The sequence below is a fragment of the Salvelinus namaycush genome, chromosome 13, assembly GCF_016432855.1.
Source record: "Salvelinus namaycush isolate Seneca chromosome 13, SaNama_1.0, whole genome shotgun sequence".
Taxonomy (NCBI): domain Eukaryota; kingdom Metazoa; phylum Chordata; class Actinopteri; order Salmoniformes; family Salmonidae; genus Salvelinus; species Salvelinus namaycush.
In genome coordinates this window covers 24,093,606-24,119,675 of record NC_052319.1, presented here as the reverse complement: position 1 = coordinate 24,119,675, position 26,070 = coordinate 24,093,606, and the positions used below count along the sequence as shown (strand labels likewise).

General features: G+C 45.7%; 1 protein-coding gene across 1 annotated transcript in view; it reads left to right on the top strand.

The window, feature by feature from the left end:
- Positions 1-4,769: 4,769 nt before the first annotated feature.
- The window catches only part of LOC120058355 (Krueppel-like factor 7), a 71,290-nt gene continuing 49,989 nt past the window's right edge, over positions 4,770-26,070 (top strand). Inside the window, exon 1 of the mRNA XM_039006958.1 lies at positions 4,770-5,253. Within this exon, the coding sequence (XP_038862886.1) occupies positions 5,152-5,253 (102 nt within the window). The 5' untranslated portion in view covers positions 4,770-5,151. The remainder of the gene's footprint in view (positions 5,254-26,070) is intronic.

Here is a 26,070-nt window from a genome sequence, read left to right as displayed (position 1 = left end):
ACTTAATTGGGACAATTCCCACTTGTGATATAATTTCCTTCTTACCTCAGCTTGACTCTTATGATCTCATGCTTCTACCTCATCCCCATCCCCCTCTCCTCTTTTCCACTCTTCCCCTCGTCTCTCCTCTCTTCCCCTACAGTAGACACACTGCTGTGTCGGCAGCCGGGTCACAGCTAGCGAACTGAGATGCACTCTAAAGGAAGAAAAACAGAGGATCTGCTCACTTCACTTAATATTACAGCACAAATCTGCCATTGACTTCAATACATGATTTATACACTGAGTCCACATACGTATTTCAAGATTCTATTCTGTGCTTACAGATAAAAAATAAGGACCTGCCACACTGACTGAACATAAGGTGGAATCTCTAAATAGAAGTCAGCCCGAAGAGAATAGATACTGCAGTGCTGATGTTGTCTTATGAATACTGTAAGCTATGGGGTTTGTTATCCATTCATATCAATGCCATTATTGATGCCTGCTTGCCTTGTGGTGGATGCAACCAGATTGTGGAGATGCATCTGGCCTGTTACAGTATATAATCATCAGCAGCGATACTCAGCAGATGTTGATATCTGTGTCAACATTCCCAGTAGTGACTACATTGAGGTGCATGTGCCTATGAGTCACAGAGAGAGTGACATATGATGAGGGTGTTTTTGGGAAGACAGTCCCTTGGTCTTGGTAGGTAGCACACGTCTAGGGACAGAGCTAGACTTTAGAGAGATGAGTGTAGCAGTGAGAAATGAGCATACTCACACTCCTCCCGCTCCCTAGTGTCAAGCTGTGTGTTTGTACACGGCTGTGTGTGTGCCGTGCGTACATGCAGTGTGTGTGTGTGTGTGTGTGTACAGGGCTGGCCCTACCAGTCTCTCCCTGGGTTATATTGCCTCACCAGGGGACATGGACTATGGGGGAGGGTACGTAGAGATGGAGAGATGGAAGGATGGAGTGGGGAGGAAGCCCCATGTGTTTAACCCACGGGTCAGTTACCATGACTATCCATGCACAGCCAAGTCCACATGATGTCAACCACAACCATAACAGCTTACGCAGCCAATTACAACGAACGGAGCACTGGTTTATTCTCTCCACTGAAAGAGATGGAGTTGTCATCTTTGTTTGCACCTGCCTGTGTCTTTGTGATCCGACTTCAACAATTAACCAGATATTCCTCCCATAAAGGCTTTGGAAGCATTACTTTTTCCCTTGGCCCAGAGGTTTTTCTTAATAACCACATCACCTGGCCAGGATAGTCATAGGCTACAACTAAGAAAAACTAAGAAGCTTTATGCAGGATAAAATCCTAGCGCTATTGACCACTATTGTCTATCTTATTGTGTGCAGAGTTACTACTACAGAGCTAGTATATCTGCTGTGGATGTGTGGCTGCTGCAGTGCTGTGCTGCTCTGGGCCTAGGAGGCAGGCTGGCAGTGCTGCGGGTATCTGTGTGTCTGTGTGTACTGCAGTTTGCTTCTCTGGGTTGTGTTGGGCCTGGGAGGCTGTGAGGCTCAGGCTGGCTGAGAAGCAGCTGTTCCAGACATGGTGGGCAGAGGGTTACCAGCAGGGGGAGGAGCGTACCCACCATCAAGGGTAAGAGGGCCCAGCTGTGGGCCACAGCCCGGCTGATTCTCACACACACTAACACACACCTGGACTTAACACACCCTCCCCTCCTCTACCCCCCCCCCCCCCCCCCCCCCCCCCCCCCTCCCATCCTCCACTCCTTTCCCCATCCCTGCCCTCTGGCCATTCCCAGTGAGAAGCGTTGCTACGTGGGTACGTACACGCCACAGCCTGCAGCAGCTACATCTGACCCCCCTCAAGCGGGTGTAGCAGCGAGAAAAAAATAGAACGGCCCGGAGCGACCAGGCGCCCAGCTGCAAACAGCTGGTATCATCTCCTGTGTGTTTCAGTCGCAGTCAAAGACCAGAAGGGCTCATTCACCACACACACACACACACACACTCACACTCATACTCGTATGCGCACGCTCACACACAAACTCGCAAACATACACAGTACACACACACACACATTCTCATTCCTTATCCCTTATCCCACCCCCCACCCACTTCTCCAGCCCTCAGTCATCCTCCTCCCTTTGCTCTAGCTAATTCCCTCTGGCAGAGAGACCTGTAAAAATCAATAGGGAAAATGTCCTGAAACAGCCAATCTAGCAACCATCTGCCCTCGTACTCCACTGAGACCAAGCTCCCAGTCCCCGGGGAGGGGAGAGGGAGCAGGAGAAAGCACAACACATGGTACAAACTCAATTACTCACTAACACTAAAATACTCTATAAATTACTACTGTAAAGATAGACACTAAATGCAGGTTGGAAACATATTGGCTATTTATTTCCTATTCACTATTATATTGTTATTACATTGTAACTACATAGTAATTACATCATGTTTACCAAAGGCCTCCAAATAAAGAGCATAACCAAGTATTGCGATCTCGTTGTGACAGAACTAAATAACAATATAGCCTATTCACAACCTAAGTCCCCGGAGAGAAAAGATGGAGCAGCATACTAACTTCTAGAGCATTGCTTAATATCCTCAGTGCAACACATGTAATCTTCCTCACATGTAACCACTGGGTGTGCAACTTCACAATGTGTCACAATACATAATGGTTATTGCATGGAAACTTGTCCTATGCCTACTGAAATAGTAATTCAATCCCGCTGCCTTGGCTTGCTGTGCTGACTGGGTCGTCCCCTCCACTGTATCCTCTCTTACCATATTGATGGCTTTGGCCTACATTGTAAATGGTTACTAAGCGGATGCTGTCTGATTATCAATATAATGATGGATCCAGATGCTGTAAACACATACTGCAGGCTGCACAGCAGTAGGTTTAATCCTAAATAGCACCCTATTCCCCTTACAGTGCACTACTTTTGACCAGAGGCTCTGGTCGACAGTAGTACACTTGAGAATAGGGCGCCATTCGGGACACAGCCACAGCCAGGCCATATCATGGCACAATATGTGTCACAATAACTGTCATGATTTCTATTATATACAATGGTGAATCTGATTACATGGTTTGTATACGTGTTTGCAGGATGAATTGGCTAGTTTGTCAGAATATTCCTGTCTGATTACAGTCAGAGGTGGACTGTAGCCTAACAATGGCCTCGATGCACATTGTTTATAGTGTATATGAGTGGCCTACATAGGCATGCAGGCGTACATATCATGGATACAGATATGTTGTGAAAGGTTCACAGTGAAAGGAGAAAATCGGTGAGCCATACATTCATTGCAAACCTGTATGTTTACAAATGCCACTGCATTTGGACCTAAGACGGCCTATGTAGCTTACTAACCTAGGAGAGACTTAATGTTTCTTAGGTTTTTTACATTAGGTAGCCTATTAAACCTTTGTATATACATTATACACATAGGCACAGTGTTATTACAGTCCAGGGAAGCATTGTTACATATAACATGCACAGTACTTACAACTATGACACTTGTTTGCGGTTTGTGTATTCACATTTCATTGTATATGCATTAGCTATGTTGACAAATGGAAATGAATTGTGATTAAATCTCTCCTTACCCTTTGGTATTACTTAGACTGCTCATTTTATTTTCAAATCCTTGTATGTATACCTACAGATTTGCATAACTGTTGTAAAAATGTAAAGTAGCCAAAGTTGATTGCTCACTTTCCCCTGAAATATTATGTTTCTTTAAAACTGTCAGCCTCTCTCTTTTCACCTGGCTATGTGGACAATATGAGGACAAAATATCCCTGTCAGGTTCAAATAATGTCTGATTCATTAGTTATGTTCTACCAGACAGTAAATGTGATACATGCTGTTATCATTATATTGTAAGGATTATATAATTGCACATGAATGTAAGCTTTTTATTTGTTATCTTTATTAGGCTAGAGTTGATGCATGCCTTAATATGGCCAAATTATACATTTACAGCCCCAATCCACAGTTAACACTTTTAATTTTCATACTGAAAGTATTCACAATCCACATGACCAAGAAGTACTGTATAATAATAAAAACGTTTACGATTAGTTTTGATAAGGTTTAGTGTGTATTTTAAGGGGCAGAAAAACGTGTAGGCTATAGGACTTGTACTGATTTCTCCTTCAAGCTACAGACAAATAGTCCACACGCTGAGTTCAATATTACACAGCGGGTTTCCAGTAAAAGCCTGCAACCTCAAACAACAAGAGAAGTCGCCTAGGAGCGGCGTCGTGTTGGGAAAGCTGTTACATCACAACCTCAAAGTCCCTGTTGGTCTTCTGTCCGAACGCTTCTTCCACTAAAACCGTCTTTTAAGATTAACGTTTCGAAAAATATGTAATTCATTAGGCTACACTGAAAACATGCTTTAGGAGTATTAAATGTGTTTAAAATGAGGTATTTTGACGTCTGAAAGGTTCGCATGTGCTTCCTCTTCGGCCACGGACTTCAACTGAGTGAAGGAAAAATGCTGCTGCATTTATATAGACATCTAAAAATAGCTCACCTTTCACTGCCATGTTTGGCCAGACTGACAGCTACACAGAGCCAATACCGGCTCGCCATTCGTTCTAACTCCTCCTTTTTACCTATTTTAGCGCCGCCTTAATTGGACGCCAGTGAGGTCCGTCAACCCTATTTACCTTACATGGTCACGCACGGAATTGATTGACAACAAACCACTCCCCCCTTCGAGTCCCTTGGCTCGATCCGCTCACTAGACAGCTAGCCCGAGCTAGTCGCCTGCTGAAGCCACGGCAGCCAGGGGAAAAAGCAACCTGGAATTTATAGAGCGAAGATTGCAATCTGGTAATGCGGAAATAGATGGACGTTTCAAGTCACCGAGTTGGCATCCCACTCCTGGACTGAATACCTGATAGTTAGCACCAGAGAAAAAGGATTGCAATTCAGTGACACAGTATTCAACTATTATTTTTTATATTTCTTTATAGTGGTTATTGTGCGTATTATTTGGTTCCAGTGGCATATAGAGCTATACTTTCTGGTGCACGGACAGACGCACGAGGAGTATCTGAATAACATTTTTTTGTTAACCTCTTAGACCTACCATACACAAGTAGGGTTCTTTTTTTTCTCCAGTGGATCAAAGTAAATTGTTTTCAAATCGCGCATCAACATGGACGTGTTGGCGAATTACAGTATTTTTCAGGAACTCCAACTCGTGCATGATACTGGCTATTTCTCTGCGATGCCTTCGCTGGAGGAGAACTGGCAGCAGGTGACTTAGTGCTTTTTCTTCACTGTATAACTGTCTTTACTTTTACTGTAGTAGTTTAGTATTTGTAAATCATCACTTGTACGCTGTGGTTACGCTCCGGAGATAGAGAGCTGTCGAGTTGCGGCGCTTACATGCCAGCCCAGCGCATGCTGCCTGTCACGAAAACAATCTCAACTTGATCGCATCCGCAGGCAATATATGGTGTAGAGAAAAGACTGCTATGGACGCCTCTGTGTCCATCATTCCACTAAAGGACGCTATTTTCCAAGCCCATAATATACTATCTACTTTGTCTGGCTGTGCTCTGTTATTCTGACGGCTCTTGATTGCATCTCGCTTGCCGATTGTGATAGTGTTATTCTGCAATGAATGACAAGCAATATGGCTTGTTGCAGACAAGTCTGCATTCTTCTTGTTATTTACATAGTAATACTGCTATAATTTGGTTTTAAGCACAAGACACTGTTTTAATAACATTGTGATGGTTTCTAATTGCCGTCGTTTTTAGTGTAGGCTATTGATTAGAGAATGCAGAGCGCGGATCGATACGGCCGTCTGTCAGTCGTTCTATTTGTTTTATTCATAAATAATGGAAACCAACCTGAGATAGAGAGAGAGAGCTCGTGGCACACACACACTAATTACACGTCTGTCAGATGCGATTTGGGAAAGCGCAGGGCAATTTGGGCATCGAAGATGAACACTTGACTAATAACAAGAGACTTGTTCTTAAATAATGCATCCGCATCTGTCAGATTACTTGGTGTTTTCAGCCGGTTGGTACGAGAACCGGCTCCCTATAGTGATCCATAATATATTATCACCATGGAGCCGCGAGAATATGTGCGTGAGGAAGATTAGCAGCTAGGCTGCATGGGAGGAATTGTGTGTGTGTGTGTGTGTGTGTGTGTGTGTGTGTGTGTGTGTGTGTGTGTGTGTGTGTGTGTGTGTGTGTGTGTGTGTGTGTGTGTGTGTGTGTGTGTGTGTGCGCGCGCGTGTGCGCGTGTAGTGCGCGTGTAGTAGTAGCCTATACGGAAAGCACGGGGCTTTTGGGTTGGAACAAAACGATACATCCAATCTCACCAATGTGCCGAGTGAAGCCTGTGATGTTGCTGGATAGACGTAAAAAGAGATCCACCTGTATTTGTCTCTGTGGCGTTGTGACATGTCGCGCTCAACATAGGCTAACCACTCGTTTATTAGAATGAAGTCAACCGAAGGGCTGGCACTGGCACAGTGAGCACACAGGGCATGCACATGGCCAAGCAGTCACCCGTGCCAACGCTACTGCCAGTCACCAAATATATTTGTGTGACTTAGGCTACTGACACTGATTCACGACATGATACTATTCCATTTTGTGGAATGATGCTAGCAGTTTATAGGAAAGAGGTGGTTATGATATAGTGATAGGTGTGTCATTTCATAGAATTAGATTTTTTTAAAGATGGAAACTGGTGTGCTTTTGAGTGCTCAGCCAGTGTTACTTATTCGGTGCGCGTAGTGAGATGAGCGCGTATGAGTCTGCACTACAAGTCCACGCTGCTGTGCGCACGGCTGCACTTACCGGCTGGGCTCGGGCTGACTGGTTGTCTCCCCGAACTCATTGCCATTCCATGTGCTCAACTGCAGGAATAGATCGGCTGGTTATTAATCGCTGGTGTGTGAGCGTGAAAAGGATCCAGCATAACCCCTGAGCCCCCCTCACACAGCATCTCTCCCTCCCTCCCTCCCTCCCTCCCTCTCTCCCTCTCTCTCGCACACACACACACGGTTGGCTGGCATGTGCTAATGGAAAGCTGTGGTCTGGCAGGGCCCATCCCGCCACTTTCAGCAGTAATTGGCTGCTTGCTGTCAGACAGACAGAGGGGTCTGCTCCATCTATCTTTCCTGGCTGTCTCTCAATCATTCCCCCTCTTTGTTGTCTTACATAACCTACTCACTTTTTGTGTCAATTAACAGCCTTGACCAACACAGGGACCATTGCCTTTTTGTCACAATGCTGTTGCACACCATACAGTTGAAGTCAGAAGTTCACATACACCTTAGCCTGTCTTAGGTCAGTTAGGATCACCAATTTATTTTAAGAATGTGAAATGTCAGAATAATAGTAGAGAGAATTTTTTATTTCATTTTTTATTTCTTTCATCACATTCCCAGTGGGTCAGAAGTTTACATACACTCAATTAGTATTTGGTAGTACTGCCTTTAAATTGTTTGACTTGGGTCAAACCTTTCGGGTAGCCTTCAACAAGCTTCTCACAATAAGTTGGGTGAATTTTGGCCGATTCCTCCAGACAGAGCTGGTGTAACTGAGTCAGGTTTGTAGGCCTCCTTGCTCGCACACGCTTTTTCAGTTCTGCCCACAAATTTTCTATAGAATTGAGGTCAGGGCTTCGTGATGGCCTCTCCAATACCTTGACTTTGTTGTCCTTAAACCATTTTGCCACAACTTTGGAAGTATGCTTGGGGTCTTTGTCCATTTGGAAGACCCATTTGCGACCAAGCTTTAACTTCCTGACTGATGTCTTGAGATGTTGCTTCAATATATCCACATCATTTTCCTCCCTTATAATGCCATCTATTTTGTGAAGTGCACCAGTCCCTCCTGTAGCAAAGCACCCCCACAACATGATGCTGCCTCCCCCGTGCTTCACGGTTGGGATGGTGTTCTTCGTCTTGCAAGCCTCCCCCTTTTTCCTCCAAACATAGCAATAGTCATTATGATCAAACAGTTCTATTTTTGTTTTATCAGACCAAAGGACATTTCTCCAAAAAGTACGATCTTTGTCCCCATGTGCAGTTGCAAACCGTAGTCTGGCTTTTTTAATGGTGGTTTTGGAGCAGTGGCCTTTCAGGTTATGTCGATATATGACTTGTTTTACTGTGGATATAGATACTTTTGTACCTGTTTCCTCCAGCATCTTCACAAGGTCCTTTGCTGTTGTTCTGGGATTGATTTGCACTTTTCACACCAAAGTACGTTCATCTCTAGGAGACAGAACGCGTCTCCTTCCTGAGCGGTATGTCGGCTGCGTGGTCCCATGGTGTTTATACTTGCGTACTATTGTTTGTACAGATGAATGTGGTACTTTCAGGCATTTGGAAATTGCTCCCAAGGATGAACCAGACTTGTGGAGGTCTACAATTGTTTTCAGAGGCTTTGGCTGATTTCTTTAGATTTTTCCATGATGTCAAGCAAAGAGGCACTGAGTTTGAAGGTAGGCCTTGAAATACATCCACAGGTACACCTCCAATTGACTCAAATGATGTCAATTAGCTTATCAGAAGCTTCTAAAGCCATGACATCATTTTCGGGAATTTTCCAAGCTTTTTAAAGGCACAGTCAACTTTGTGTATGTAAACTTCTGACCCACTGGAATTGTGATACAGTGAATTATAAGTGAAATAATCTGTCTGTAAACAATTGTTGGAAAAATAACTTGTGTCATGCACAAAGTAGATGTCCTAACTGATCTGCCAAAACTATAGTTTGTTAACAAGACATTTGTGGAGTGGTTGAAAAACTAGTTTTAATGACTCCAACCTAAGTGTATGTAAACTGTATATGTCCATGTGGTAAAGTGTGTTTGTCATTTGTGTGTCATGTGTGTTTGCCTAGCTGGCTCTGACAGCATGGTGACATGTTGTTAGTAATGGCTGCCAGGCCGGCCTCCTGATAGGTTTGTTAGCACCAGGGGTCTGTAGGAACAGTACAGGGAGCCCAGACACGTAGCCAGACACCTACTGTAGCCTCCAAACCTAGTAGTGACCTGCTCCAAGTCTTTCTTCCATTACACTGCAGAACCATGCCCAAAGAGAGAGAGGAATACTCTGTAAAAAATATTGTGCTAGTTCTACATATTTCCAATATGAGGTATTTTGACTTATAATATACTTAACTTTTAGTGTTTCACAAACACTAACATATTAAGTTCAATATTAAAAAATGAACTGTTATTGTTGATTAGATATACTTAATCTTTCTGATTAGTTACTTTCATTGATCGTGTTCTAGTGTTAAACATGGCTTTATGTATTTAATCACTTGACATTATTATCCACTTAAGCAGGATTTGTTGAGTGCAGTGCTCACTACACTAGCACTAACTGGAGGTAAAGCTGCAAGAATTGTAGCTTGATGTATTTGCATTTGTCAGAGTGGCACGTGTGATCTTACTAATGGTGAGAATGAGAATGGGTGGTCTCGTCATCAAACGTCAATTTGAACAACGATTTTGATATCCGTTCATCATGATCCATTACACCTCATAGCATAACAAACTGTTTGATACTAATATAGAAATGTGCTTTTTATTCTTCAAACATGCATGCAACATTGTGTAAAAGTATTGTAAAAAAAAATATTATAAAAAAAATTGACCACAATCCTCTGAAACTGAGCCACATGGCAAGTTGTCGGAAGAATTTAAAATTCTCAAGTTAAAAGGAGATATTATGAAAATTGTGTAAGTTAAACACAATCTTCCTTGTAGTTGTTTTTACACACAAATAGTTGTTTAGATTATGCATTTATCTTATGTTGAATTCATTTTGGGGGTTTGGTTGAACTAGTGAAGTAGAGTAAAAAGAACTCATTATATTTAAGTAAAGATGACAACACATGTTTTTAACTGTAAAAATAATTGTATTTTTATAGTTATAAGTATAATTTACCAACCACCTGAATAATTTTTCTGAATTTAGAGTGAGAGGAGAAGAAAGAAAGGAATAGAAAAGAGAAAAATAGAGAGAGGATTACATATGTAGGATCTTCATTTGTGCCAATTTGCTACAGCAAAGAAAATAATCCTGCAACAACAGGAAATGTGAATTATTATATACTTTTTTTTGTATGGGGTTGATACATTTGTCTTTCAAATCTGACATTTTAAAGTGGAAACTACAAATGTTAGAAGCCTTTTTAAACTTTGAATACACTGCAAGTTTGCATTTCTTGCTGTGCAGGAAAATTCTCAGCATCAAAAGAGTGATGAAATTAAGATCCTACATCTGTAGAGTAAGATGCATAGAGAGAGAGGAAAAGTAAATAAAGAGATGGTTGGGGGGAAGGGTGGCTCTGACCCGGTCGACCGCTTTTCTGCTAGATGTGTTTACTCATTGTTGTGCAGAGGAAATGGAGCCACTAGGCCACCGCCAGCAGCCAGAGAGAGGCTCCCAAATGGCACCATATTCCCTATAAAATGTATTACTTCTGACCAGACCCATAAGTAGTGCACTATGTAGGGAATATTGTGCCATTTGAAACAGAGCCAGAGAGAAAAAAACATCACTTGGAAGGACAAACCATAAAAGTCCTATTTGATGGTATGAGCGAGAGAGGAAAGGAGGGGGGAAGGCAAATGAGTGAGGGTTGATAAAATCCTTGTCCTGCCTGGGTGGACAGGTGGATAAAATAGTTTTTTCTAGTGTGACCGGCGTACTCTGCTCGACGCCGTTAAAACTGCCTAATATTTTTACTGGTGCAGTAGGATGTCTTGATAGGATAGGATAACGTCTACTCTGTCTAGCGTGGCCCTAGATCTGCCAGGCAGGCAGGAGAAGGTAAACGACAGGCACCCTTCCCTCCCTCCCTTGCTCCTACCGGAGACAAGATGGATGGCCGTTGCAGGCCCCCGGTGAGCAGAGCATGAATCAGGCCTTAATGGATGCGATATGGGTGAATTGAGTTTCAGTGCTCTTAGGCTGGGGCCAGGGCTGAGGCTGAAGATGGGGCTCCCTCTCTCCTCTCTCTCTTCTGAGTCCCTGTGGAGACAACACACTGCTGCTGGCTGGGCTGGCTGTCTCTCTCACCTGGATTGAACAAAGACACTATCTCTCACTGTCACCAGGAGACAGAGGTAAAAGAGAGAGAGGTGGCTGGAAAGAGGGGGGACCGGAGAGAAAGAGGGGGGAAAGAGAGAGAAGGGACGGGAGAGAGAGAGAGAGAGAGGGGGGGAGAGGGGGAGAGGGGGGGGAGAGGGGGAGAGGGGACCGGAGAAATAGAGAGGAGACCAGAGAGAGAGAGCAACCCACTGTAATCATCGCTCTTCTGTTCGTCCTCTGTAGAAAGGGAGGGATTATTTCGGCAGTGACCCGTGAGGGGGGTTAATTTAAAGAGCGTATGTTTGTGCACCAAGAGGGCCCCTGTTGTCTCCGTCTCCCTCCACTAACCAACCACGCACGCGCGCACGCACACATTGTCGTCTTTGGCTGCAGAGTAGGTTGTGATGGGAAGGGGAGGGCAGAGAGCAGTTTTGAGAGCAGGTGGGTCTGCCTGGGGATTGAGACAGGAGGAGAAGTAAACAACACCATTAAAACCAGGTGAGACACCTCGTCCAATTAACCAGCCTCACCTGAGACACAGAGTGGAGACAGAGAGAGAGAGAGAGGCATGATGTCTGTTTGTGTTTGTCTGCCTGTTTGTCTGGCTAGCTGTCTGTCTGGCTGACTGGCTGGATGGCTGGCTGGCTGGCTGTGTCTATCCGTCTGGCTCTCAGTCTGTATGAGTGTCTGTCTGTTTGTCTGGCTGGCTGGCTGTAAGTCTGGTTGTTTGTCAGTGTCTGTGTCTGTCTGTTTTTCTTTGCCACTCAGGCGGTATGTGTCCTCTCCTTCTCAGACAGCACTCATATAGTTGTGGGCTGCAGTGAAAATGGGTCACCCTGTGCCTCTCTCTCCGCCATGCCTTGCAGTCCCGTCTCTCACATTTTGGGCTGCAGCGTTCTTTTTTATCTCCTTTTTGTTTTCAGAGCTTCTATTTCAGTCCCTTCAGGAATTTGAAGCATGCTCTCTAATTGATTTGTTTTAACTGGGAGGTATTTTTAGATCACAGGCCGTCTGTGTTCGATTGAAATGCAAATACAGATATAGAATCTTACTTTGATCACCCTGTTGTTGCAGGAAATGTTCTTCACAGCAGGAATGCAAACTTGTAGCTAGTTTATTCTACGTTTAAAAAGACTTCTAAAGTTTTTAATTTCCACTTCTACATTTTAGACTTGATTATCCCTCACTAAAAATGTATCAAGGCCTACAAAAATGTCCATTAATTATAATACCCACAATAATTCACATTTCCTGTTGCTGCAGGATTATTTTCCTGCTGTGAGAAACTGGTCAAAATAAGATCCTACATATGTAGCTAGTCCTGCACTGTGAGTGAAACCCTTTGAGCAATGGCAGAAATACAGGTTTGGCCTGAGAAATTGAGGGAAAATATTTGTAAATTACCCAAAATAATCATATATAACTCTTTATAACTTTCATAATGATATGAAAGTGTGACAGGCTGGTCTTGGTATTGTAATCCCCCAATTCCCAAGTACAAGGCGAATCCCGAGTGGCTCAGCGGTCTAAGGCACTGCATCTTAGTGGTTGAGGTGTCACTACAGACACTCTGGTTCAAATCCAGGCTGTATCACAACCAGCTGTGGTTGGGAGTCCCATAAGGCAGCGCACAATTGGCCCGAATTTGGCCGGTGTAGGCCGTCATTGTAAATGAGAATTTGTTCTTAACGGACTTGCCTAGGTAAATAAAAAATATATACACTACTGTTCAAAAGTTTGGGGTCACTTAGAGATCTCCTTGTTTTTGAAAGAATTTTTTTTTTTAAGTCCATTAAAATAACATCAAATTGATCAGAAATACAGTGTCGACATTGTTAATGTTGTAAATGACTATTGTAGCTGGAAACGGCAGATTTTTTATGGAATATGTACAGAGGCCCATTATCAGCAACCATCACTCCTGTGTTCCAATGGCACGTTGTGTTAGCTAATCCAAGTTTATAATTTGAAAAGAGCTGAAAACTGTTGTTCTGATTAAAGAAGCAATAAAACTGGCCGCCTTTAGACTAGTTGAGTATTTGGAGCATCAGCATTTGTGGGTTCGATTACAGGCTCAAAATGGTCAGAAACAAAGACCTTTCTCCTGAAACTCGTAAGTCTATTCCTGTTCTGAGAAATTAAGGCTATTCCATGCGAGAAATTGCCAAGAAACTGAAGATCTCGTACAACGCTGTGTACTACTCCCTTCACAGAACCGCCTCAAACTGTCTCTAACCAGAATAGAAAGAGGAGCCCCGGTGCACAACTGAGCAAGATGACAAGTACATTAGAGTGTTTGATGTTATTTTAATGGATTTTTTTTTCTTTCTCACAAACAAGGACATTTCCAAGTGACCCCAAACTTTTGAACAGTAGTGTATGTATATATATATACAGTGGGGAGAACAAGTATTTGATACACTGCCGATTCTGCAGGTTTTCCTACTTACAAAGCATGTAGGATGTAATTTTTTATCATAGGTACACTTCAACTGTGAGAGACGGAATCTAAAACAAAAATCCAGAAAATCACATTGTATGATTTTTAAGTAATTAATTAGCATTTTATTGCATGACATAAGTATTTGATCACCTACCAACCAGTAAGAATTCCGGCTCTCACAGACCTGTTAGTTTTTCTTTAAGAAGCCCTCCTGTTCTCCACTCATTACCTGTATTAACTGCACCTGTTTGAACTCGTTACCTGTATAAAAGACACCTGTCCACACACTCAATCAAACAGACTCCAACCTCTCCACAATGGCCAAGACCAGAGAGCTGTGTAAGGACATCAGGGATAAAATTGTAGACCTGCACAAGGCTGGGATGGGCTACAGGACAATAGGCAAGCAGCTTGGTGAGAAGGCAACAACTGTTGGCGCAATTATTAGAAAATGGAAGAAGTTCAAGATGACGGTCAATCACCCGCGGTCTGGGGCTCCATGCAAGATCTCACCTTGTGGGGAATCAATGATCATGAGGAAGGTGAGGGATCAGCCCAGAACTACACGGCAGGACCTGATCAATGACCTGAAGAGAGCTGGGACCACAGTCTCAAAGAAAACCATTAGTAACACACTACGCCGTCATGGATTAAAATCCTGCAGCGCACGCAAGGTCCCCCTGCTCAAGCCAGCGCATGTCCAGGCCCGTCTGAAGTTTGCCAATGACCATCTGGATGATTCAGAGGAGGAATGGGAGAAGGTCATGTGGTCTGATGAGACAAAAATAGAGCTTTTTGGTCTAAACTCCACTCGCCGTGTTTGGAGGAAGAAGAAGGATGAGTACAACCCCAAGAACACCATCCCAACCGTGAAGCATGGAGGTGGAAACATCATTCTTTGGGGATGCTTTTCTGCAAAGGGGACAGGACGACTGCACCGTATTGAGGGGAGGATTGATGGGGCCATGTATCGCGAGATCTTGGCCAACAGATCTTGGCCAACTTTTATATACAGGTACTGCTGGTATTGTCATTGTGAAGGTTTGGAGTGACAGTGAAATTTGACCCAGGCTGGTTCCTGTCCTCTGGTAATCACAGAGTGACCCTTAGACCCCTGTTTTCGAGCCTCACTGTAAACGCTGTCCTCCATCCATCCCCTCTATCCACAGTTCCCTTCATCTGTCCTCTGCCTTTCTACATTCTGCCTCCATCCCTATCCTTCCCACCCTACCTCTGCCCTCCCTCTTTTCTGCCTGCCTTTTGCCCCCCCTGCCCTCTCTCTCCATCTCTCTCCGTCCTCTCTGTTCTCTCCCTCCATCCCTCTGCCTCCTCTCTGCCCTCTCTCTCCACCCCCTACCTCCTCTCTGCCCGCTCTCCATCCCTCTCCCTCCTCTCTGCCCTCTCTCTCCATCCCTCTCCATCCCTCTCCCTCCCTCTCCCTCCCTCCCTCCCTCCCTCCTCTCTGCCCTCTCTCTCCATCCCTCTCCCTCCTCTCTGCCCTCTCCCTCTATCCCTCTCCCTCCTCTCTGCCCTCTCTCTCCATCCCTCTCCCTCCTCTCTGCACTCTCCCTCTATCCCTCTCCCTCCTCTCTGCCCTCTCTCTCCATCCCTCTCCCTCCTCTCTGCCCTCTCTCTCCATCCCTCTCCCTCCTCTCTGCCCTCTCCCTCCATCCCTCTCCCTCCTCTCTGCCCTCTCCCTCCATCCCTCTCCCTCCTCTCTGCCCTCCCCCTCCCTCCCTCTCCCTCCTCTCTGCCCTCTCCCTCTATCCCTCTCTCTCCATCCCTCTCCCTCCTCTCTGCACTCTCCCTCTATCCCTCTCCCTCCTGTCTGCCTTCTCTCTCGATCCCTCTCCCTCCTCTCTGCCCTCTCTCTCCATCCCTCTCCATCCACTCTGCCCTCTCCCTCTGTCCCTCTCCCTCCTCTCTGCCCTCTCTCTCCCAGGCAGCTGGTTGACCTACAGACCAGATCCCAGCAGCTTTGTGAACTGGTCCTCCTCCCCCTTATTCTCCCCCAATCCTGTCCTCCAGAGTAAAGGCTGCAGGCAGCCAGCCAGCCATCCACAGCACAGCCAGGGCCACAGCCGGTGCAGCATGCCTGACTCTCTCTTCCCTAACACAGGGATTTGAGCCCGGCCCGGCCGCCTGGGGAAGCCAAGTTTGACAAGATAATGAATTGCTATGCATGCATATTCGCCGCAGCAGTTTTTCGCATTTCACAGCCCAGTAACTCTCAGAACAGTGGTAGTGGTAGAGGGGAGAGTGAGAGAGGGAGGGTAATGGAGTAGAGAAAGCACAATACCATTCAAAATGGATTCAGATGGATTTGGGCTACGTACGTGTATCGGAGGCCTATTTGAACCCCACTCACCACCCCCAGCCCCCCAGAATCCTACCCCCCACTACTACCTCCCAGCATCCCTGTGAACAGTGAACTATGTGAGCAGCCTGCTTTAAATTTCTGCTTTTATTGCCGTACCTGCCTGCCTGCCTGTCCGGTCCAGTCTGTGATGTGTTGAGCTCTCCTCCCCTCCTCCCCTCCCGTCCTCTCCTTTCCTCTGGGCTATGTCTGCCAGAACTACAGTTACAGTTATGTAATCCACAGTGGAGTGCAGCTGGTTTCTCACAGCAGAGAGGCTAAGCACTGGAGAGGGAAGAGGGGAAGGAAGAGGGGAAGAGGGGAAGAGGGGGCCCCTATAACATCACATCCCATTCCCAACCAGCCCCCTGATCTCTGACGGGGGATCGCTCCGGGGAAAGCTGCGGGATTATGATCACAGGAGGCTGGCTTGCCGTGCAAAGGAGCCCAGGGAGAGGCAGGGGGAGGTGGGGCGGGAAGCCGGTGGAATCCCCTAGCAATAGGGACGGCGGCGTGGAGAGAGTGGAAACACCTGGATTGCTTAAGTGCTGGAGCCATATTGTGCTGTGTTTTGGTTCTGTTTTGATACGTTTTTATATTTCCACAGCTGTGTGTGAAGGGGCTAGACATGCAACGATGCACACACACACACACACACACACACACACACACACACACACACACACACACACACACACACACACACACGCACACGCACACACAGACACACTGCTTTTCCCCCCTGTTGTAACCACTTAGCGTACTTCCTCTACTACTCTTCTCTTCACTGTGAAACTGCACTCTTACGGCTCAATCAACAGTTCCACACTCAAACTCCACATTCCACTCCAGCGCTCCACTGAGTAGCTGTCTGAGGACCATGCAGGAGGCTAGTACCACGAAACCAGTCAGACAAGTTCCATCTCATTTTAAAACATGATAATGCCTCTTAGAAAAAGGGCCCTTTCATTACTGCACTGCTGATAAGTGGTCAGAAGTTGAGGGCGGAGCTCAGCTCTTCTCTGTGGAATGTTACCGCAACAACCCAGCTGTCACTGAGTCATCATCAGTGCCCTGTAATTCACATGTCACAGTGTCTGTGGGGGGTGAATTAAGGTCTGCATTGCTCAATTTAACCTACACAGACAGAACTACAGTAATACCACCACCTCTTCTCCCACAGACTGATTCAGGTCAAATTTATGGCCCAGCCCCAAACAGACACTTCTGATCTGATTAAAGAACCTTACAGTTGATTCCTTCTCAGCTTGTTGGGCTGTCACATTTATATGGAGTTGTTGAACAATACCAGGCATTACAAGGGATGTGGGCCCAGCCAGGGCTGGGCAGGGCAGGGTAGGGCAGACAGTATTGAGTCATCCTTCCATCCACCCCCCTAGCTTCTTGTTGTTATCAGCTGGGGCTGGCAGGGAGCTGTGTAAAGCCATAATAATGCCATAAAGCCAGGCCTATTGTACTGCACATTTCCTGTGTGAGCAAGCTCCTCTCCCCTGCTGTTTCCCTATAAAAGAGATCAGCATTATTACAGACACACACACACAAACACACACACACGGCCTTAGGGGATCTCCTCACTTCCTGTGACGAGGGATGACTCAGTGGCTGCATCCTAAAAGGGTGCCATTTAGGACACAAAATGAACTGGGTACATTTGGGTGTGAGGTACACTTTCACACAGTACACTTTGGCCCTGTGGTATCCTTCTGTGGTGTAATGGCTTTTTGTGCTGGCTGGGCGTTTCTGTATTGGGTGTGCATACTAGGTGTGCATACTAGGTGTGCATCCTTAATGGCACCCTATTCCCTGTATAGTGAACTATATTTGATCAGGGCCCTATGACCAAAGCCCAAAAGTAGTGCACTACTGTATATTGGAAATAGAGTGCCATTCTGGACTCATCCTAAGCCTGGATGGATCCACCCATCATCCACAAACACACACCCGTCTCTCTCAGCAAAACACAGCCAACACACCATCAGCAGCTGACTGCAATTAGGCTCCAGTCTGAGGGAGGGAATAGGGCCTTTCATGTTCTGGGGGAGAGAGGCAGGTTTCCCTTTGAAGTGGGGACCCTTTTTACTGAAGCACCGCTGTGTGTGTGTGTGTGGTGAAGTTCATGTTGCGCTGGTTAGATCGCACATCTCACCTGACCCCACCACTATACCGGCGCTATGAAATGTGACAGTCACACCATAAAATCTGTTTGAAGATTTTGTCTGCTGAATAGACAATGAGAGAGAGAGAGAGAGAGAGAGAGAGAGAGAGAGATGGACAGAGAGAAAGGAAATTGTAAAACAAACAATACTCTACATTAAAATGAGAAGTACTCAGTAAGATCGATTCAAATCAATTCTCATAGAGTGGAGATATATCCTCCAACAGCTGATTAGTTATTATTAGTTATTGTAATCAGTGTATTCATGTTCGCTCATTTCCTTTTTCCTTTGAGTTAATTCATATTGGCTTCTTAATCAGAAACCATTCAAATCAGACACAAGCTCATGAGAGCACATAATTCAGCAGGCAGGTTAGCCCAGCCCACAGACACAGGTTACGTCCCAGATGGCACCCTATTCCCTACATAGTGCAATACTTTGGACCAGGGCCGGTCATTTGGGACGCACACAGACTGAATGAGCCATTCGCTAAAAATGGAGCGTATATTAGTTATGAAACAGCACAATAAGTACACTAGCTCTCGGAAAATGAAACAAATGAACTTGATATAAATGAGTAGTCTGACTCTGGTCTCCCAGAGCCACAGCTTAGTGTGTAAAGCTATAGGCTTGATCTTCAAGGGTGAATGGTGTGCCGTATAGAGGTGACGGACTGGAGAGCTCGCTGCTCGCTCTGCAGGGTTAGATTACACACTTTAGAGGGGGTTTACCTTTCTTTATATCAAATGGATGTTTGGATGGTTGGTTCACTCTGCTAGCTCTGCATATAGGGTTGTATATGGATCTGATGGCCCCAAACAGTTCTACTTTTGCGTCTGAAATCTATTTTGTCCGGTGACAGACTGGACAGGGAAAGTCATTGAACTTCCCAAACAGTGCAGGGGTGAGAGGGAGGCTAGCCCTGGCCTGTACTGTACTGTATGTGTCAGGCTCAGGGTCTATACAGGGGCCATATTGAATCATTAGCACATTGGAGAAGGAGAGAGAGCACACAGATCAATTTGCAATCCAAACAAGCCACGTGATCCTCTGTTAGGGTAGGGCTGCGAGGACAGCGGTATCGGCCCAAATGGTCGCTATTCCTATCTACTGCACTACTTTTGACCAGGGCCCATAGAGTTCTGGTCAGAAGTAGTGCACCATTTAGGGGATGAGGTGACATTTGGGACGCAGCCAGCATCACTGCCAGGAAGCTACGGTAATGGCTGACTGCTGAGGTTTTGTTTAAGGGCAAACAACACAATGTTGTGATGTTGAAACTACTTCACTCTCTAGGTGCAAAGTGACTTTAAAAAACAGGGTTTAGCCAGGGTTGAGGTCAATTCATTTTTCAACTCAGTCAACAGCAATTCCAGAATTGAAAGTGCCATCTAAAGTATTTAATGTTTTCATTGAGTTGGAATTTCAAATCCTGAATGGAAGTGGAATCAACCCTGACCCTGACCCAGCAAAATGGAGCTAAAGGTGTTGAGTTATACAGTGTAACTGTAGTAGATGTGAAGGGGGAGTGAAGCTACACAGTATCTACATTTGACATGACAACGCCACACATACAGGACCAAGGACAGTCCAGGTCTACAGCCTGCTGCTCACTGGGAGAGAACTGGTCACACTGCTAGGAACACAGACTTCCACATACACTACAGACACACATGCTCGCATGGACACTTGACACACACACCTACACCCCCACACACATGCACATAACGTGACTCATACACCGGGACACACACACATGCGCACATGCGCACACGCACGCACGCACACACGCACACACACACACACACACACACACACAAACAAACACACACACACTGTGAGCTGTTATAACTCAGGGAGTAGCAGGTACACTGTGCCCTCTACATATGATTGCATTTGGACGTCTGCACACTGATGGGAGATCAAGAGGTTTTCACAGCCTCAGATGGAGAGAGAGTGGGAGAGCAGGGTGAGGAGGAGGAGAGTAGAGAGGGATGAGGGGAGAGGTGATGTTGGAGATTACGGTGGTTCATTTGTCTGGGAGCTTCTCAAGTGACTGTCAGCCCTCTGGTCCCATTGAGAGGAGGAGAGGAGACGGAGAGGGGGAATGGAGGAGAGTGGGTGTGAGGAGTCGAGAGAGAGAGAGACAAGGAGGGGGAGAGAGAGAGAGAGAGAGAGGAAGTGAAAGAGAGAGAGAGAGGAAAGCGAGAAAGATGAGCACGGCGGCAGCTACATCTTTATGCATGAGGCTGTGCTGTGTGTCTCTCCTCAGTCCATGGAGAGAGAGGTTGCTCTGCTGCTCCACTCAAGGCTTTGATTAACAACCACAGAGGAGCCAGTCATTTTTCCTTCCTACACACTGGCACACACACACACACACCTTTTCTTTGCTGTCTCACAAACTCACACACATGCACCCAACTCACCAACTCACACACACATGCACCCAACTCACAAACTTACACACACATACACCCAACCCACAAACTCACACACACATACACCCAACTCACAAACTCACACAAAGAAATAGAAAACAATCCACACCCAGTGAGTGCCATTTGGAGAAACCAAGGAAAGTCACGGCATTACTCTCCCTTTCGTTCCAGAATCCTCATTGGTTCTCTGCCTCTCTCTCATACCCCCACACTACCTCCCTCTCCCTCTCCTCGGGTATGCTTTATGTAGTTTAACAGAATCCACCACTCTGTATTCTACACCTGAGCACCATGTACATAAAGAGCAGGCGAGCGTTAGCGTTGCAACTCATAAATAATAGATAATGGTGTCCTTGTTGTTTTTAAACAGCTCTAAGCTGAGCTTCAGAGGTGTCTTAGAGAGCTGAGAGAGTGGGAGAGACAAAGAACTGAAGGGCATTTCTGCATAGAGAGAGAGATAGAGAGAGATGTCTCATGTTTATTCAACAGCTCATGGGGTTGGGAGGGGTGCTTTGGCCTCCCACGCTGCTTTCTCTGTCTTTCTGCATCTCTCTCTTTTTCTCTTTCTTTCTCTCTCTCTCTCTCTCTCGCTCTCTCTCTTTAACTCAGTCGCTCACTCTCTCTTTAACTCACTCTCTCTCACTCTCTCTCTTTCTCTCTTTCCCTCTCTTTTACTCACTCTCTCCATCTCCCTCTGTTTTCAAACTCTCTCTTGCTTGCTCTCTCTTTCTCTCCCCCTTTTCTAAAATTATCTCTTTCTCTTTCATTCTCTCTGAACTTGACTTTCTGGAGTTTCTCTCTCTATAAAGGCCATTCTTGACAACCTCCATATGGAAATATAAACATAGAAATGTTCATGTAGAGCTGCCTCCATATACACTAATGCTCCCCTACAGACTATGTTGCGCCCAGTGACACAAGCCTACCAGACGAGCTAAATAACTTTTATGCTCGCTTCAAGGCAAGTAACAATGAAACATGCGTGAGGGCATCAGCTGTTCTGGACGACTGTGTGATCACGCTCTCCGCAGCCGATGTGATTAAGACTTTCAAACAGGTCAATGTTCACAAGGCCACTGGGCCAGACAGATTACCAGGACGTGTACTCCGAGCATGCCCTGACCAACTGGCAAGTTTCTTCACTGACATTTTCAAGCTTTCCCTGACTGAGTCTGTAATACCAACATGTTTCAAGCAGACCACCATAGTCCATGTGCCCAAGAACACTAAGGTAACCTGCCTAAATGACTACAGCACTCACCCGTAGCACTCACATCTGTAGCCATGAATTGCTTTGAAAGGCTGGTCATGGCTCACATCAACACCATTATCCCAGAAACCCTAGACCCACTCCAATTTGCATACCACACCAACAGATCCACAGATGATGCAATCTATATTGCACTCCACACTGCCCTTTCACACCTGGACAAAAGGAACACCTATGTGAGAATGCTATTCATTGACTACAACTCAGCGTTCAACACCATAATGCCCTCAAAGCTCATCACTAAGCTAAGGACCCTGGGACTAAACACCTCCCTCTGCAACTGGATCCTGGACTTCCTGACGGGCCGCCTCCAGGTGGTAAGGGTAGGCAACACATCCACCACGCTGATCCTCAGCATGGGGGGCCCTCAGGGGTGCGTGCTCAGTCCCCTCCTGTACTCTCTGTTCACTCATGACTGCACGGCCAGACACAACTCTAACACCATCATTTTGCAGATGACACAACAGTGGTAGGCCTGATCACTGACAGCGATGAGACAGCCTGTAGGGAGGAGGTCAGAGACCTGACCGTGTGGTGCAAGAACAACAACCTCTCCCTCAACGTAATCAAGATAAAGGAGATTATTGTGGACTACAGGAAAAAAGGAGGGCCGAGCACACCCCCATTCTCATCGACGGGGCTGTAGTGGAGCAGGTTGTGAGCTTCAAGTTCCTTGGTGTCCACATCACCAACAAACTAACATGGTCCAAGCACACCAAGACAGTCATGAAGAGGGCATGACAAAACCTATTCCACCTCAGGAGACTGAAAATATTTGGCATGGGTCCTCAGATCCTCAAAAGGTTTTACAGCTGCACCATTAAGAGCATCCTGACGGGTTGCATCACTGCCTGGTATGGCAACTGCTTGGCCTCCGACCGCAAGGCACTACAGAGGGTAGTGCGTACGGCCCAGTACATCACCGGGGCCAAGCTTACTGCCATCCAGGACCTCTATACCACGCGGTGTAAGAGGAAGGCCCTAAAAATGTTCTAAGACTCCAGCCCCCCTAGTCATAGACTGTTCTCTCTGCTACCGCACAGCAAGCGGTACCGGAGCGCCAAGTCTAGGCTCCTAAATAGCTTCTACCCCCAAGCCATTAGACTCCTGAACAGCTAATCAAATGGCTACCAGACTTTCTGCATTACCGCCCAACCCCCCCCCGGAACACTGCTGCTACTCTCTGTTATTATCTATGCATAGTCACTTTAATAACTCTACCTATATGTACATATTACCTCAATTACCTCGACACCACACCGGTGCCCCCGCACATTGACATTGACTCTGTACCGGTACTCCCTACATATAGCCGCGCTATTGTTATTTACAGCTGCTCTTTAATGATTTGTTATTCTTATCTCTTACTTTTTGGGGGGTATTTTCTTAAAACTGCATTGTTGGTTGAGGGCTTGTATGTAAGCATTTCACTGTAAGGTCTACACCTGTTGTATTTGGCGCATGTGACAAATACAATTTGATTTGATTTGATTTGACAGTCAATGTTGACCGCAGACATTTTCACCAAAAGAGATTGTTCTTGCTCTATCCTGAAGTACTCTTTAGATTCAATAGAGGTCAGGTTGTATTTTCTTTCTCGAATTACTCTGTAGCAACAGTATACAGACAAAAACACACACAAACACACACACACACACACACACACACACACACACACACACACACACACACACACACACACACACACACACACACACACACACACACACACACACACACACACACAGTGTTTCCAGTCAGTGCAGAGTCAGATGGAGTAAAGCTGATTATGCTAACACACAACAGACGTAGTCGTGCACCTGTTGCTAGGCTGCAGGGCGGGCAGGGCTGAGCTCATTTGTTTGTTTTCATATCAGGTGGATGATGAAAAGCGCCCGCTGGACAGACACACACACACACACACACACACACACACACACACACACACACACACACACACACACACACACACACACACACACACACACACACACACACACACACTGGTTGTTTAACTTTAAAAGCATAAAGGGTGTATGTGCAGTGATTGCTTGTGCTTGTGTTCATGAAGGCAGTTATGAGAAAGAGAGCATTGAATATGCATATGGTATGTGTGTGTGGTAGAGGGCTACCCTTGTGTGTGTGTGTGTGTGTGTGTGTGTGTGTGTGTGTGTGTGTGTGTGTGTGTGTGTGTGTGTGTGTGTGTGTGTGTGTGTGTGTGTGTGTGTGTGTGTGTGTGTGTGTGTGTGTGTGTGTGTGTGTGTGTGTGAGAGAGAGAGGGAAAGAGAGAGAGATCAGTATTTGTTCATGCTTTGTTTTGTGTTACTGATGGCCTAGTGACCTGGCTGAGCTCCAGACACCTATTGTGTCAGAGCCTGGTTTGGTTCTGGCTGCTTGCTTCCTCTCTCTCCCTCTCTCTCTTCTTCTTTTTCTCTCTCTCCCTCTACCCCCCCTCCTTCTCTCTCTTTCTCCTTCTGTACTCTGCACAAAGCTTGGCACAGTTTGCTCTCACAGCCCTGAGCCCGAGTTTAGCTGCTCTACCGGGCAAATGGATGGCGAGAAAATAAAAAGGGCAGATGCCCCTCTGGCCGGCAGTCAAGGGACTGGTGCTTTTTGTGAAACTCCCGGCCCGTGGAGCCTGTCGTTGTTCATTTTGGCACCGCTCACTGTAGTGGGGAGAAACAGAGCTGTTCCACTGCCATTTCCCACTAGTGTTAACTCACATTAGAAAGAAGGATGAGACTAAAAACAACAAGATAATTCATTGAAAATATACTGTGTCTGTAAAATGTATATAGGTTCAGGACTTTTGGGAAACAGCACAGTTAAAAAAAATATATGGCAAATATAAATGAAACTGTATGGTGTTCAGAGATAGATGGGAGGGGTTGAGTGGAACTGAAGGGTGGAACTAAAAACAAACAAAAGATAACTATTGTAAACTACACTGTGTCCGTAAAATGTATACAGTATGTATAAACTGGAAGTAGAAGCCTAAGTGTTGTTGTCCATTCATTTACTCCAATTAGGGGAGGGGTGGTAGGGTTAGGGGAAAATAATAAAGAAAAAAATAATTATATATATATATAATATATATATATATGGGGGATTGGAAATGATGCAGACAATTACATTGATGGAAGCTACAATCTATCTGCAATATGAAAGCTGATCTACGCCCTAAAAATATATATATATATTTGTTTTTTAATCACATTAGAAAGATGAACTGGAGATTCAAATGACATCATCTGCAGAGTGATGTGTATGTGCACAGTCATGCATGAATTTTGGTGTGTGTGCGTGCGTGCATGAGTTATGGTGTGTGTCTGTATGACATCATCTGCAGAGTAGAGGATGTTGACTGAGCTACAGGAAGTATGTGTGCTGTGCGGGCTCACAAGGTTGTGAGTGTGACATTGAGGGTATCCACATTGTTTCCTGTGATACCCACTGACCCCCCCCTTCACCCTCTAGCCTCCTCCCTCATCCTGCGTCCTCCCCCCTCATTTCAGAAAACCCAGCCCTCCTTACCCCCTCCCTCACCCTCCTTTCTCTCATTCATCAACCCCCTGGACGCTGCTGCTTTTACAGTTGCTGTGGTTACGGTGCCATGGCGACGGTTGTCAAGTCGTCAGGGAGCTCCATGTTGTTTTTGGGGCTCTATTTGAAGCCCTTCGTCCTGGCATTGAGTGTATGCTGTTGCGGCAGGTGGCATACTGTACTGTACTCCATATATAGACTTGGCTCTAGTGTGGTATCTCTCTCTCTCTCTCTCTCTCTCTCTCTCTCTCTCTCTCTCTCTCTCTCTCTCTCTCTCTCTCTCTCTCTCTCTCTCTCAGATCCAAGCCTGTTCTAATGAGCTGTAAGCATGAACCACCTTTACCTGCGACTAATGACAAATAGTGTGTGTTAATGTGTGTATGGTCTGTGTGTTACTGACACGGTGGATCCCATGCGGTCTGCGAGCGAGGAGAGGAGCAGCCAGCCCAGTAAATGGGTCACATGTAGAGCACAACGACCTTGGAAATGTGTCCTGTGCTCGTTGAGACGCAGGGAGAGAATGTTTCTTTGTCAGAAACTAGATTGTAGGGAGATGGAGGGAGAGAGAAAGAGAGAGTCGTTTTCAATCTTGTGCTCTTTTTCCTATCATGTCACTTCTTGAAAAGTGATGAGGAATCATGGGAGGCTGCTAATGCTGTGAGAAGTGTCATGTTCTCTTGACGTTCCTGGTTTTGTACTTGTGAATTCAACACCTGCACCATTTCAGTAAAAAATCAGGACCTTGTTGGAATATTTCATATAGT